This window comes from Erinaceus europaeus, chromosome 7 (genome assembly GCF_950295315.1).
Source record: "Erinaceus europaeus chromosome 7, mEriEur2.1, whole genome shotgun sequence".
Lineage (NCBI taxonomy): Eukaryota > Metazoa > Chordata > Mammalia > Eulipotyphla > Erinaceidae > Erinaceus > Erinaceus europaeus.
Window position 1 is genome coordinate 81,790,531 of NC_080168.1, and position 15,583 is coordinate 81,806,113.

The 15,583-nt window shown below is 44.1% G+C and overlaps 2 protein-coding genes across 3 annotated transcripts in view; one reads left to right on the forward strand and one right to left on the reverse strand.

Annotated features, from left to right (window-relative positions):
• Positions 1-578, reverse strand: part of SPRYD7 (SPRY domain containing 7) — a 45,602-nt gene extending 45,024 nt beyond the window's left edge. Inside the window, exon 1 of one of the 2 annotated variants that reach the window (XM_007535063.3) lies at positions 369-578. In XM_007535063.3, the coding sequence (XP_007535125.1) occupies positions 369-474 (106 nt within the window). In that variant the 5' untranslated portion in view covers positions 475-578. The remainder of the gene's footprint in view (positions 1-368) is intronic. The other variant, XM_060194868.1, reaches the window with a different exon arrangement.
• Positions 579-6,471: 5,893 nt separating this feature from the next.
• Positions 6,472-15,583, forward strand: part of TRIM13 (tripartite motif containing 13) — a 47,322-nt gene continuing 38,210 nt past the window's right edge. Inside the window, exon 1 of the mRNA XM_060194852.1 lies at positions 6,472-6,494. The gene's annotated coding sequence lies outside the window, so the exon portion shown is untranslated. The remainder of the gene's footprint in view (positions 6,495-15,583) is intronic.

Below are 15,583 nucleotides of genomic sequence, written 5' to 3' on the forward strand. Positions count from 1 at the left end.
TGTCAGGGCAGAAGAGCCGAGATCAGACCTAATGCCCTAGAGCTGTGCGTGCTGACCGTCCGGACTGTGGGGCTCTGGGGGAGGCGCTCCAGAGGCAGGAGCCCCGCTGCCCTCCGGGAGGACAACATACAGCCAGTCCCCCCCCCCCCGCCCCGCCCCGCCCTGCCCTGCCAACCGGAGGTTTCGCACACCAGCCTGCGAGTCCAGGGAGGGGGCTCCGCAGCCTTGAACAGAACCAGGCCCAGGCGGAGGTGTGGTCCGGGGTCTGGAGGCGACCCGCGACGGGAAAAAGGGTGGGGGGTCGCGCGTGGTCTCTGACCCCCTGCGTCCTGGCGGGCCGTTGGGTCGAGGGGAGGGAGCGTCCTTACCCATGTGCTGCGTGTCCAGTTGCACGGCCGGCATCTCCTTCAGTGGGATGTGGCCGGTCCCGCCGTCTCTGCAGCACCGCAGGCAACAGAACACCGAAGCAGCCATTGCGCAGGGACCACCGGTTCCGCCGCTCGCCGGCCTTCCCAGGGCGCAGCCACACCGCCCCCGCGGCTCCTCCGCTCCGCCCGCGGGGGTTGTGCCGAGCGCGGGGCGCTGCACAGCGACGCCGGCGGCCGGGAGGTCTAAGCGCAGGCTGAGGCTGAGGACGCAGAGGCGCTGCCAACCCTGGGTGGGCGGGCACCAGGGGAGAAGAGCAGGGCTGGGGGCGGGACCAGGGGCGGGGCAGACGCGTGATGAACAGGCGCATAAGGACATGTTGCTTTTGGGCGACTTTGCCTGTGTACACCGTTTCTGCAAAGGTGGGGCAAGTTGTTGAGGAAGGGAAGGTGTCCACACCCAGGGTTCCAAGGGTGGTGGCTATTCTTTTCTTTTTTTTAAATAAATTTTTGTTGTGTTTTTACTTTAATTTATTTACTTTATAGAACACAGAGAAATTGAAAGGGGAAGGAGAAATAGAGAGGGAAAGAAAGACATCTGCAATGGAGTCGCTTCACAAGCGGTGAAGCAGGTCTGCAGGTGTTTTTCCTCCTGTCTTCCCCTCCTCTCTCCATTTCTCTTTGTCCTATCCAACAACGACATCAATAATAACTACAACAATAAAACAAGGGCAACAAAAAGGGAAAAAACATATATATATTTTTTTAAAAGACATCTGCAGCACTGCTTCACTGCCAGTAAAGCTTCCCCCTGCAGTTGGGGGAAGGAGAACTTGAACTCTGATCCTTGCACATTAATGTGTGCACTCAACCATGGCTCCACCACCCTCTCTCTTCTTCCCTCCCTCCTTCGCTCTTTTTCTTTCTTTTTCCATCTTTTCTTTTTCTTATTCATCTTCTCTTTCTCTCTCTTTTGATATGGAAGAGAGAAATTGAGTGGGGGGAGATAGAGACAGATACCTGCAGTACTGCTTCACCTCTTGATAAGTTTTCCCCTGAAAAGGGTAGGAACATGGGCTTGAACCTGGGTCATTGCACATGTCCTTTTTTCTTTCTTTCTTTTCTTTATTCCTTCCTTCCTCTTTCTTTCCTTCTTTCTTTCTCTCTTTCTTTTCTACCTGATACTGGCTATGGCTTTTGGTGGTACTAGGGATTGAGCCTAGGAAGTCAGAGCTTCAGACAGTAAAGTCTTTGCATAACCATTAAGCTATCTCCTAAGTGTTGTGTTTCTGTATGTTTTCAGTATCTTGATTTTTAAACTTTATTTATTTATTTATTTATTTATTTATTACCAGAACACTGCTCAGTTATGCTTATGGTGGTGCTGGGAATTGGGGTGCTGTACTTATAAACATGCCACCTCTGCTTCCACATTATCTTCTGGAATGAACTGACTGAAAGAAATATGGCTGAAGGTGTATAAACTGAAAGAAGAGCCCCAAGATTTCTCTCTGAGAGCCCAAGACTGACAGAAATTCAAGAAGAATCTCTATCCTGGCTGGTTTAGGTGAAAAATAAAGACTGCAAGCTATGGTTTGGCCATGCTGTGAAGGCAGATACACTCCCCCCCCACCCCCGTCTGAAAAATCATTTGCTGGGACAGTGCCCAGTGCACTTTGCCCCATTGTAGCAACTTAAAAGTGTACTCAGCAGAATGAAGCAAGCAGAACCTGTTCCTGAAACTGACTTGTTTTAGCAAATGGGTGCCATCGTTGAGCTCACAGAGCTGACTCATAGTTACATTCTTTCATTATTGTTTCCAAAAGAGTGATCCTTACTGAAAATTATTTTGTTAAAGATATTTGATGGTCTTTCAATTATCACTTTAGATAATAATCACAAAATCTACAGATATCTCAATATCTAGACAGTTGCTTATGTCAAACGCAGTAAAAGAGAATGATTACTTTTAGGGGGTCGAGCGGTAGCGCAGCGGGTTAAGCACATGTGGGTGGCATAAAGCTCAAGGACCAGTGTAGGGATCCCGGTTCCAGGCCCCCCCCTTCCCCACCTGCAGAGGGGTCGGTCGCTTCACAAGCGGTGAAGCAGGTCTGCAGGTGTCTATCTTTCTCTCCCCCTCTTTGTCTTCCCCTCCTCTATCAATTTCTCTCTGTCCTATCCAACAACAACAGCAATCACAACAACAATAACAATGACAATGATAAACAAGGGCAACAAAAGGGAAAAAATAACCTTTATGAGGAGTGGATTCATAGTGCAGGCAATGAGCCCTAGTGATAACCCTGGAGGCAAAATAAATAAATAAATAAATAAATAAATAAATGCTCCAAAACAAGAAATGAAGGTGTGTGGGGACCAGTAGATATTTTACCCAGTGAGAGTGCACACATTGCCATGCTTGAGGACCTGGATTCAAACCTGAGTCACCTCATGGGAGTGCTTGCAGAGAGGAAGCCTCATAAGAAGTGGGTCAGTGCTGTGGTCTCTCTTGTTTCTTTTCTTTTTTAATACTCTATTTTTATTTATTTATTTACCAGAATACTGCTCAGTTTTGGTTTATGGTGGTGCTGGGGATTGAACCTGGGACTTTGGAGCCTCAGGCATGAGAGCTTCATTGCATAACCATTATGCTATCTACCCCAAACCTATCTTATTTCTTTCTATCTCTCCTTCTCGTCCTCTCTCCCTCTCTCTCCCTCTCTGTCTTTCCCTTTTTAACTACAAGAAAAGGAAAGATAAGATGGCTGCTGGGAGCAGTGGAGTTGTGTAGGTACTGGGCCCCAGGAATATCCCTGGTAGCACTGATGAACTCCAGCTACGCAACCTGACAAGGCAGGGCTGCAGCTATCTCTCTGTCTCTCTCCCTTCCTATCTCCCCTTTCCCTCTCAATTTCTGGCTGTCTCTATCCAATAAATAAATTAGTAAAAAAAAATTAAGAAAAAGATTTTTCTTTTTTTAAGGCTTCTTTTTCACTTTTTTTTTTTAAATCTTTATTTATTTGATAGAGACAGCCAGAAATTGAGAAGGGGGAGACAGAGAAGGAGACAGACACCTGGAGCACTGCTTCACCACTTGTGAAGCTTTCCCCCTGCAGGTGGGGACCAGGGGCTTGAACCCGGGTCCTAGCGCACTGTAACATGTGCACTCAACCAGATGTGCCACCACTCAGCCCCAGAAATTTTTCATAATAAAAATCTGTAGGGTCCCAGCAGTGGGACACCTCATTGAAAACATATACAGGGAGTCGGGCTGTAGCACAGTAGGTTAAGCACAGGTGGCGCAAAGCACTAGGATGGGCCTAAGGATCCTGCTTGGAGCCCCCTACTCTCTCCACCTGCAGGGGAGTCCGCTCCACAGGCGGTGAAGTAGGTCTGTAGGTGTCTGTCTTCCTCTCCCCCTCTGTCTTCCCCTCCTCTCTCCATTTCTCTCTGTCCTATCCAACAACAATGACATCAACAACAATAATAATAACTACAACAATAAAAATTAACAAGGGCAACAAAAGGGAATAAATATTTTTTTTAATTTTAAATAAAAAAAGAAAAGAAAACATATACAAATCCCAAGTCCCTACCTGCAGGGGGTAAAGCTTCAGGAGTGGTGAAGCAGTGCTGCATGTGTCTCTCCTCCTCCTCCTTCTTCTTCTTCTTCTCTCTCTCTCTCTCTCTCTCTCCATAGATACCCCTCTCCTCTCTCAATTTCCTTCTGCATAACCATTATGCTATCTCCCCATCCCCTTCAATTTCTCTGTTCCATCAAATGAAAAAAAAAAAACAAAAACACCAGGAGCAGTGGATTCAGGCACAGAGTTCTAACAATAACCTTGGTGGCAAGAAAAAAAAAAATTGTAAAGGATCCCCACCTGCAAGGGAGTGGTGAAGCAGGGCTGCAGGTGTCTCTCAGTCTCTCTCCCTATTTCCCCCTACCCACCTCGATTTCTGACTGTATCCAGTAAAAATTGTAAAGGGTATTATTTTATGGGTTTCAAGATAGTTCACCCAGTAGAGCATGCAGTTTACCATGTGGATAGCCCTAAGTCCAGCTGGGGAACGCATGGGAACATCTTGACACCAGGGGAAGTTCAACAGATGGTGAAGCAGTACTGTGATGCTTTACTTCTGTGTACCCCCTCCCATTTCTCTTTCTCTATCTAAAATTAAAAGAATGAGAAAAATCAGCCTGAAAGAGAAGCTAATACCAGATGATCTACTCATAAATAGAACTTAAGAAACTAGGACAGGAAAGGAAAATGGACTGTGGGGGGTTGGAGTCTTAAAGAATGTTGATAGAAAGGGACCTAAGCAGGGGTCGGTGGTGGCGCAGCGGGGCATGTGACACAAAGCAAGAGGACCGGCTTAAGGATCTGGGTTCTAGCTCCCAGCTCCCCACCTACAGGGGAATTGCTTCACAGGCTGTGAAGCAGTTCTGCTGGTGTCTGTCTTTCTCTCCCCCTCTCTGTCTTCCCCTCATCTCTCCATTTCTCTCTGTCCAATCCAACAACGAATGACATCAACAATAACAATAATAACCACAACAAGGGCAACAAAAGGGGGAAAAATGGCCTCCAGGAGCAGTGGATTCATGGTGCAGGCACTTCTTCTAGCGTTTGCCCTTCTTCCGTAGCCAGTCAACAGCGTCAGGTTGAGCCTGATGTAAAGATTCGAGACCTCCTTTGAATCTGGAGAGGTGGCAGTCGTTGACTATGTGAGTCATAGTCTGTCTGTAGCCGCAGGGGCAGTTCGGGTCGTCTCTGGCTCCCCAGCATGGAACATAGCGGCGCACTGGCCATGGCCTGTTCGATAGCGATTGAGGAGGGCCCAATCATAACGTGCTAGGTCAAAGCCGGGTTGACGCTTGCAGGGCTCTGTGATGAGGTGTTTGTTCTTTACCTCAGCTGACTGCCAACTCTGTTTCCAAGAGACTGGAACAGAGAAGTTCAGTGTAGGCATAGGGGACCAGATTGGGTGACGAGACGTCAAGCGTTGGACAGGGTGGGCGAAGATATCCGCGTATACTGGCAGGTCCGGTCGAGCGTAGACGTGGGAACCATACTGGGGCACAGTATTCTGCAGTGGAATAGCATAATGCCAGAGATGATGATCTTAGTGTGGAAGCGCTCGCGCCCCATGAGGAGCTAGCCAGTCTTGCAATGATGTTATTCCTCGCGCCCACCTTTGCTGCAGTTTTTATGAGATGTTTGTGAAATGACAGAGTGCGATCGAGAGTAACGCCAAGATAGACTGGCTGGGCTTCATGCCGGATTCTCGTATCGCCAAGCGGTGCAGGCACTGAGCCCCAGCAATAACCCTGAAAGCAAAAAAAAAAAAAAAAAAAAAGAAGAAGAAGAAGAAGAAAGAAAAGAAAAAGAAAAAAGAAAAGGACCTACGCTGGGAGAGGGAATATATTGCAAATACCTATCTTGGGGGGATGGGAAATTGTATTCATGTGTCAAAGCTGTGCTGTAAACCATTAACTCCCCACCCCCACTCTAGCAAGGTGTAAAAAAGGAAAGTCACTCTGGGAGTGCTGGAAGATCTCACTTGTGAGAACCCCTAGTGCCACAAAAAAAGTATGTGAGGGGTAATGTTTTGATATAGCATCCTTTTAAAAAATATTTTACTTATTTATTTTTAATAAAAGAGAGATAAAGAGAAAGATACAGAGAGAGACCAGATCACTGCTCAGTTGGATGCATTGGGTCGACCTTCTCGTGGTGCATCCCGTGAGTACCCATTCATTGAGGAAACTGACGATCCTTCCTAGCCGACTGAATCCACATGGATCCCAGTCACTTTCAAAGCCAGCAACAAGCAGCTCCTGACAGCTTTCAACCTGACACTATTGACTGGCTACGGAAGAAGGGCAAACGCTAGAAGAAGAACTGCTCAGTTCTGACTTCTGATAGTGCTGGGGATTGAACCTGGGAGCTCAGAGCCTCAGGTATGAAAGTCACTTGCATAACAGTTATGCTGTTTCCCCAGCCCTTGACATAGCATCTTAATGACATCATAATGTCCAGGTACTACATAAATGTGAAGATCCATGTTCTGATGCTAGAAACCACATCTGAAGTACTGTCTAACACAGTTTAGTGAAGATCAAAGCTGGTAATGCAAATAATTTTATTATCTGAAGATAACTAGTTAAGATAGTTTTAAACACAGTTTTAAGGAGGAAACTTTATTGGTCATTGTTAAGAATTTAATTTTACTGGGTATTGGAAATCATACAGAAAACTATGTAGAATAGCATGGCCTCTAGCAGTGAGACTTAGGCTGTCTGAGAACCAGGACAAAGGTTGGAGATATATGAGTGAGCACTCCTGTGTTCTTGTCAATATGTGAGAGAAGAGCAAAGTTTGCTATAAACTATATGTTTATATTTATCTTTTAACTTGAGATGGCCTGAAGTTTTTTTTTTTTTAAGATTTTATTTATTTATTGAGAAACATAGAAGGAGAGAGAAAGAGCCAGACATCATTCTGGTACATGTGCTGCCAGGGATTGAACTCAGGACCTCATGCTTGAGAGTTTGTTGCTTTATCCACTGCACTACCTCCCGGATCACCATTCTTTTTTTTTTATTATTCCCTTTTGTTGCCTTGTTTTATTGTTGTTGTTATTGATGTCGTTGTTGTTGGATAGGACAGAGAGAAATTGAGAGAGGAAGGGAAGACTGAGGGGTGAGAAAGACACCTGTAGACCTGCTTCATAGCTTGTGAAGCAACTCCCCTGCAGGTGGGGAGCCAGGGGCTGGAACCAGGATCCTTACACCCGTCCTTGCGCTTTGGCCACGTGTGTTTAACCTGCTGCGCTACCGCCCAACTCCCGAATATAACATTCTTGATTGTATTATTCTTACAGGTAATCCTCCTCTATTTTCTTTTTTTAATTTTTTATATTTATGTATTTATTTTTATTTTCCCTTTTGTTGCTCTTATTTTATTGTTGTAGTTTTTATTGTTGTTAATGTTGTCGTTGGATAGGACAGAGAGAAATGGAGAGAGGAGGGGAAGACAGAGCGGGGAGAGAAAGATAGACACCTGCAGACCTTGCTTCATCCCTACAGGTGGGGAGCCAGGGGCTCAAACCAGGGTCCTTGAGCTGGTCCTTAGGCTTCATGTCATGCACGCTTAACCTGCTGTGCTACCGCCTGGCTCCCCTTTATTTTAAATAAAGTGCATTTTATATACCTAAGTGCAAATAGTACCGCCACTCTGTAGTACAATCACACTATAAACACATAACTGTGGTTTGAGTATTTTAACTATAGGAGATTAGAATGAATATATAAAGAATAACATATACTGTTCCTGTGAGAGCCAAATGGAGTCAGATAACAGCCTTATTTTTATTTATATTTCTGTAGATCATGTATGAGAGGTTTGCATTGCTCCCAGGCTGCTTTTACATTCAGATAGAGAGACAAGGCAGACACCACAGCACTGGAGCTTGCCATAGTACCTCCCATGTGGTGGGTGATACACATGAGAAGGCACTTGTCTTACCCAGTAATACATCATCTCTTTTTTGTTTTTAGAGTTTTAAAAAGTTATTTATTTATTATTGCATAGAGACAGAAATTGAGAGGAGAGAGGGAGCTTGAGAGGGAAAGAGACAAAGAGACACCTGCAGCACTGCTTCACCACTTGTGAAACTTTCCCTCTGCAGGTGGGAACCAGGGGCTTGAACCTGGGTTCTTGTGCACTGTAATGGGCGCACTTAACCAAGTACATTACTGCCTGACCCTGTAAGTAGCGCAGCAGGTTAAGCGCACATGGCACAAAGGGCATGGACCAGCATAAGGATCCCAGTTCCAGCCCCTGGGTCCCCACCTGCAGAGGAGTCGCTTCACAGGCGGTGAAGCAGGTCTGCTGGTGTCTGTCTTTCTCTCCCCCTCTTTGTCTTCCCCTCCTCTCACCATTTCTCTCTGTCCTATCCAACAACGAATGACATCAACAATAACAATAATAACCACAACAAGGCTACAAACAAGGGCAACAAAAGGGGGAGAAATGGCCTCCAGGAGCAGTGGATTCAAGGTGCAGGCACTGAGCCCCAGCAATAACTCTGGAGGCAAAAAAAAAAAAAAAGAAGATATTATCTCCAGCCCTAATGGCAGCTTTAAAGGACTGACAGTCTTCAAAGAAACTATGTGTGTGGGGGGGGCAGGTGGTGGTGCATCTGGTTGAGTACACTTTTCTTTTGTTTTTCTTTTCGTTTTTTGACTCCAGGGTTATCCCTGGTTATCCCTGCACTATACATCCACTGCTCCTGGTGGTCATTTTTTCTATTTTTGTTGTTGTATTGAGTACAATTTTTAAAAATAATATATCTTTATTTATTTATTGGATAGACAGAAATTGAGAAAGGAGGATGAAGACAGAGGGAGCAGGTCAGAGAGACACCTGCAGCCCTGCTTCACCACTCACAAAGCCTTTCCCCTGCAGGTGGGGACTGGGGGCGTGAACCTGAGTCCTTGCACTCTGTAGATTGTGCATTTAACCAGGTGTGCCACCACCTGGACCCCCAGCAGAAATTTCTTTAAAGTAAAAGCAAATCACTGCTAGAGGAGGCAGAGTTAACTTTAAGGCACAATGAGCTGCTGTGTGTGTCCAGAGTCTGATTAGATTTGAGACAAATGGGGAGGAATTTTGTATACTATAAATTGGGCCCCAGGGCAGGGGAGGCTGTATAATGATTATGCAAAAAGACTCTTGCCTGAGGCTCTGAGGTTCCAGGTTCAATCCCCCAAACTACCATAAGCATGAGCAGTGTTCTGGGAAAGAAAGAAAGGAAGAAAGAAAGGAAGAAAGAAAGAAAGAAAGAAAGAAAGAAAGAAAGAAAGAAAGAAAGAAAGGAAGAAAAAGAAAGAAAGGAGAAAGAGAAGATAGGAAGGAAGGAAGGAAGGAAGGAAGGAAGGAAGGAAGGAAGGAAGGAAGGAAGGAAGGAAGGAAGGGAGGGGCTGGGTGGTAGCACCTGGTTAAGTGCACACATTACAGTGCACAAGGACTCTGGTTCGAGGCCCTAATCCCCACCTTCAGGAAGAAAACTGTGAGTGGTGAAGCAGGGCTGCAGGTGTCTCTCTGTCTCTCTTCCTCTCTATCTCCCCCTTCCCTCTCATTTTCTGACTGTCTCTATCAAGTAAATAAAGATAATAAAATAAAGAAAGGAAGGAAGAAAGAAAGAAAAAGTGGTCTGGGAGGTGGCACGATGGATAAAGCTTTGGATTCTCAGCCATGAGGTCCTGAGTTCAATCCCCAGCAGCATGTGAACCAAAGTGATGTCTGGTTCTTTCCCTCTTTCCTCTCTCATTTCCAAAAGGAAAGAGAGACAGGAAGGAAAGGGGAAGGGAGGGAGGGAGGGAGGAATGGGAGGAAAGAAAAGGAGGGAGGGAGGGAAGAAGGAAGGAAAGAAAGAGAGAAAGAAAGGGGGAGAGAAATAAATTGAGGCCACCTGACCTAGTTTGAAAAACATGACCAGATGAAATTTTATTTAAAAGTTCAACAAAAATAGGGTCTGGGGAGACACCATCATGGTTCTGCAAAAGACTCTCCTGCCTGAGACTCTGAGGTCTCAGGTTCAACCCCCAACACCTCCATCAGCCAGAGCTTGACAGTGCTCTGGTAGCTCTCTCTTTCTCTGCCTTTCTTTCTGTATCTCTCTCTCATTAAAAAATAAATTAAAAGTTTAACAAAAATCTAGCTGTGATGTAGATTAGAATCTTATTATTAAAAGCACCAGAGATCTTGTTTGTATATGTCACATTGCTTGTTATTATCATACATGTCCTCCTGGGCCCTGTTTCTAACCTCTTCCCTATTAAATCCTGACTTCTTTGTTGTCTTTTCTGGAGAGTTAGCTGTCATGATTGTGCCCTAGTAGCCTGAGTCTCCAGGGGAACTGCATGTGTTTGTGTTTGTAAGTAAATGGCAGGGTGAGTCATGGTCCTGCTTTTCTAACAGAGGACATTGTATTGTGATATTTGATTTGGGTTCTCATGTGCTACCTGTGGTTTCAGACTTATGATCTAGTGACACACCTCTTAAGTTGCATCATAATGATTGGATTTGGGAATGACCTAATAGACTGAGATCTCTCTTCTTTTTTTTTTTTTTATTTGAGAGGACAGCGAGAAAATGAGGGGGGGACTGGGTGATGGTGTACTTGGTTGAGTACACATATTACATTGATCAAGTACCTGGGTTCAAGCCCTTTGTCCTCACCTGCAGGAGGGAAGTTTCACAAGTGGTGAAAGAATGCTGCAGGTGTCTCTTTCCCTCACTATCTCCACTCCCCTCTCAATTTTTCTCTGTCTCTTTCCAAAGTAAATAAACAAATAAAGTTTTTAAAAAAGAAAATGAGATGGGGAGAGATAGAGATACTGAGAAAGAGAGAGACACCCACAACACTGCTTTACTGCTCATAAGGCTTCCTCACTGCAGGTAGGGACTAGGGACTTGAGCCCAGGTCTTTGAGCACTGTAATGTGTGCACTTATTCAGGTGTGCAACCACCTGGTCCTGACTGTGTGTGACATCTGTTAAGGCTGCAACTTTTTTTTTTTTTTTTGCTTCCAGGGTTATTGCTGGGGCTTGGTACCTGCACTACCAATCCACTGCTCCTGGAGGCCATTTGTTGCCCTTATTGTTGTTGTTGCCATTGCTGTTGTTGTTGGATAGGACAGAGAGAAATTGAGAGAGGAGGGGAAGACTGAGAGGGGGAGAGAAAGGCACCTGCAGGCCTACTTCACTGTGGTGAAGCAACCCTCCTGCAGATGGGGAGCCGGGGGTTCCTCTGTCTTCCCTTGTCCTTGCACTTCGCTTAATCCGCTGTGCTACTGCCTGGCCCCCAGGCTGCAACACTTTTATTTATCTTTGATCTTCAACCTTAAGCACACTATGCCTAGCTTAAAGTAGGCACTGAATTAAAAGTACTTGGTTTAAAAACTACAGAAAGGGGGGTTGGGCGGTAGTGCAGTGGGTTAAGTGCACATGGTGTCAAGCACAAGGACTGGTGTAAGGATCCCAGTTTGATCCCCCGGTTCCCCACCTGCAGGGGGATCGCTTCACAAGCGGTGAAGCAGGTCTGCAAGTGTCTATCTTTCTCTCTCTCACTCTCTCTGTCTTCCCCTCCTTTCTTAATTTATCTCTGTCCTATCCAACAATGACAACATCAATAACAATAATAACTACAACAACAATAAAAAGGGCAACAAAAGGGGAAAAGAAATCTAATGTCAAAAATATATATACAGAAAGCAAAGAAAGGCAAGTCTGTGTTGTAAAACGTAACTCAGAGGACCTTTAATGAGGCTGGATGGCTTCACATGACCGACAGGGGTCACACTTGCTTCAGTAGACAGAATGTATTTCTTTTACCCCATTTATTTCCTTGAGGAGAAACATTTGGTTACCCAGAAGTCTCTAGACTCTAGAAATTTACACTTAAACCCATACATAAGCATTAGGATATCTCCAACTGTACAACACAAAACTGCATTACATCTATTTTATTTTATTTTATTTTATTATTATCATTTTTTAGTACAAAGAAGCAGAGAGTGAGAGACCATAGCACCAAAGCTTCCTTCAATGTGGTAAGAGCCTGCCTCAGATCTATGCCGTGCACATGACAAAGCAACATGTTAACCAGCTGAGCTATTTCACCAGCCTCTGCACTAAGTTTAGTCCAAAAGTCACAGTAATAGTCCAGAGTTAACTTAATCAAATCATGGGAGTCAGGTGGTAGTGCAGCAGTTTAAGTGTACATGGCGTCAAGCACAAGGACAGGCGTTAAGAATCCTGGTTCCAGCCCCCGGCTCCCCACCTGCAGGGGAGTCGCCTCACAAGCAGTGAAGCAGGTCTGCAGGTGTCTATCTTTCTCTCCCCCTCTCTGTCTTCCCCTCCTCTCTCCATTTTTCTCTGTCCTATCCAACAATGGCGACATCAATAACAACAACAATAATAACTACAACAATAAATCAACAAGGGAAACAAAAGGGAATAAAATTTTTTTAATTAAAATAAAAAAAAGAATAACAAATCATGACATCTCTTGGAATTAAGTCTAAAGAGGAAAAGATAACCTCCAAGGAAATTTTTAATAATTACAGAATTGGAATATTCTTTACACTCACTTGATGAGCTAATTTCTTTAATATAGCTACCTAGTTTATCTGACAAGGAAGCTGAGGTTTATGAAACTAGTCCTTTATACTCCTCAAGAGGAAGTACATACAAAAAAAAATACACTTCTCTAAAAGTTTGAGGAAGGAAAAATAGTACAAAGATAAAAGGAGTTGAAAGTTAAGCAGGAGAGTTATAATAATGGGCCTTGTATCTAAGCTGCCTAAGGAAGGACATGAAAAAACAAGGAAAGACAGAAGCAATAAACTGTAATAAAACAGGAAACTATAGGATCCAATGGATTTGGAGAATCTGGAAGTTGGGATACTAGGAGACAAGAGATAGGAGGAGGGAGTCGGGCTGTAGCGCAGTGGGTTAAGTGCAGGTGGCACAAAGCACAAGGACCGGTGTAAGGATCCTGGTTAGAGGCCCCGGCTCCCCACCTTCAGGGCTTTACAAGCGTTGCTTTACAAGTGTTGAAGGTGTCTATCTTTCTCTCCTCCCTTTCTGTCTTCCCCTCCTCTCTCCATTTCTCTCTGTCCTATCCAACAACAATGACATCAATAATAACTACAACAATAAAACAAGTGCAACAAAAGAAAATAAATAAACAAATATTTGAAATAGTGAAAACCAAGATTCACCTCTAGCGACTCCCATGTAGGTGGGGGGGGGCCTCCAACCGGGATCCTTATGCTGTTCCTTGCGTAGTTCATGCTCTTTAAAAAAAAAAAAAGATTTATGGGGGCCAGGAGGCAGCACAATGGGTTAAGCACACATAGTACAAAGCTCAAGGACCCATGCAAGATCCTGGTTCGAGCTGCTGGCTCCCCACCTATAGGGGGATCGCTCCCCAATTTGTGAAGCAGATCTGCAAGTTTTTATCTTTCTCTCCTCTGTCCCTTCTCTCTCAATTTCTCTTCATCCCATCAAAAAAAAAAGGGGGGGGGGAATGGCATCCAGGAGCAGTGGATTCCTAGTGCCTGCACCAAGCCCCAGTGATAACCCTGGAGGAAAAAAAAAAAAGATTTGTTGCACAAAACACAAGGACAGGCATAAAGATCCCAGTTCAAGCCCCCCGCTTCCCACCTGCGGGGGGGGGGGGGGTTCGCTTCACAGCTGTGAAGCAGGTCTGCAGGTGGCTTTCTCTTCTCCTCCTCTCTCCATTTCTCTCTGTCCTATCCAAGAACACCAACATCAATAACAACAATAATAACTACAACAATAAAACAAGGGCAACAAAAGGGAATAAATAAATATTAAAAAAAGATTAACACAAGACAGATAGATACATAAATACATACATACATATGTACATATAAAGACAGCATCACTCTGACACGTGCAATGCCAGTCCAATGCTCTAATCAATATGCCACTCCCCAGGCCATGACACAGCTCTTGTTCTTAACCACTCCAGAGAGTGAAAGAAAAACTAGAAACACAAGGCTAGGGAAATAGCATAATGATTATACAAAAAAGATACTCATGCCTGAAGCACCAGAAGTTCCAGGTTTAATCCCTATCACTAACACAAACCAGAGCTGAATTGTGCGTGGGTGGGGGATACCACAACATAGAAACAGAGAAGCCTGAGCAAGCCCTCTTGAAGTTTTCAGATTTTGAGATTTTAGTAGCTTCCCTATGATAATCTTTGAAGGAAGTGTAAGGGCATAGTCTGTATGGATATGCTATTTATGAATAATAATCCAGTCTTAAAACGTACCAAGAATGAAAGAGAACTTTTTCTCCCCTGCCTAATTATAAATTGGAAAAGGACTTCTCTCCACACTTGATCCAGATTTTTTTCTAGATTAAAATAATCAATATGTGGTTTGGGAGGTGGCACAGTGGATAAAGCATTGAATTCTCAACCATGAGGTCCCGAGTTCAATTCCCAGTAGCACATGTACCAAAGCGATGTCTGGTTCTTTCTCGCCTCCTGTCTTTCTTATGAATAAATAAATAAATTCTTTAAAAATAATAATCATTAACATAGGTGCATCCCGTGAGTACCCATTCATAGGGGAAACTGACGATCCTTCCTAGCCGACTGAATCCACATGGATCCCAGTCACTTTCAAAGCCATTAACTGGCTACGGAAGAAGGGCAAACGCTAGAAGAATAATTAACATAGGGGCTGGGTGGTGGCGCACCTGGTTGAGTGAACATGTTACAGTGTGCAAAGACCCAGGTTCAAGACCCTGGTCCCCACCACAGGAGGAAAGCTTCATAAGTGATGAAGCAGTGCTGCAGGTATTTCTCTGTCTCTCTACCTCTCTATCACTCCCTTACATCTCAATTTCTGGCTGTGTATATCCAACAAATAAATAAAGATAAAAAATTTAAACTCTAAAATAATAATAAAATAATCAACATATGCCAAAATAGTTCCAAACCCACTGAGGTAGGGTGAAGTCCCTAGCCTGACTATAAGTAGGCCTTTTTTTGTCAGCCAGATTACAAGGATTTATGTTACTATGTTTACTTCTGCTTGTTACTTGGCAGCAGTGATATCTGAACTTGCAGGAGTTTAAGGATAAATAGTATTAATTTAAAATACATATTCTGAGGCCCCTACTATATAGACTTCTGGAATCTAAGTATTTTGATATTCTATTTATTTGAATATTCATTTTTTTGTGGAGTCAGGGAATTCATTATGCATGAATAATTTCACAGCCATGGGCCACTTTTTAATTCATTCATTCAGAGATACCACAGCACCATATAACCTCTCATATGGTGCTAAGGTTCAACCTTTGCTGCACACATGACAAGGCATGTATCTTGCCTGGTGAAATCTCTTTAGCCTACATTTTGTATACTTAAACTAATTTTTCTGTGAAGCTTCTTGACTCTGCAAAGGTAGGAAGCACTGCCCTCATCTTTAGAGAAGTCATTTAAACTTTATTTATTTTTTAAATTTTTTTTATTATTGGGGAATTAATGTTTTACATTCAACAGTAAGTACAACAGTTTGCACATGCATAACATTCCCCAGTTTCCCATATAACAATACAACCCCCACTAGGTCCTCTGAATCCTTCTTGGACCTGTATTCTCCCC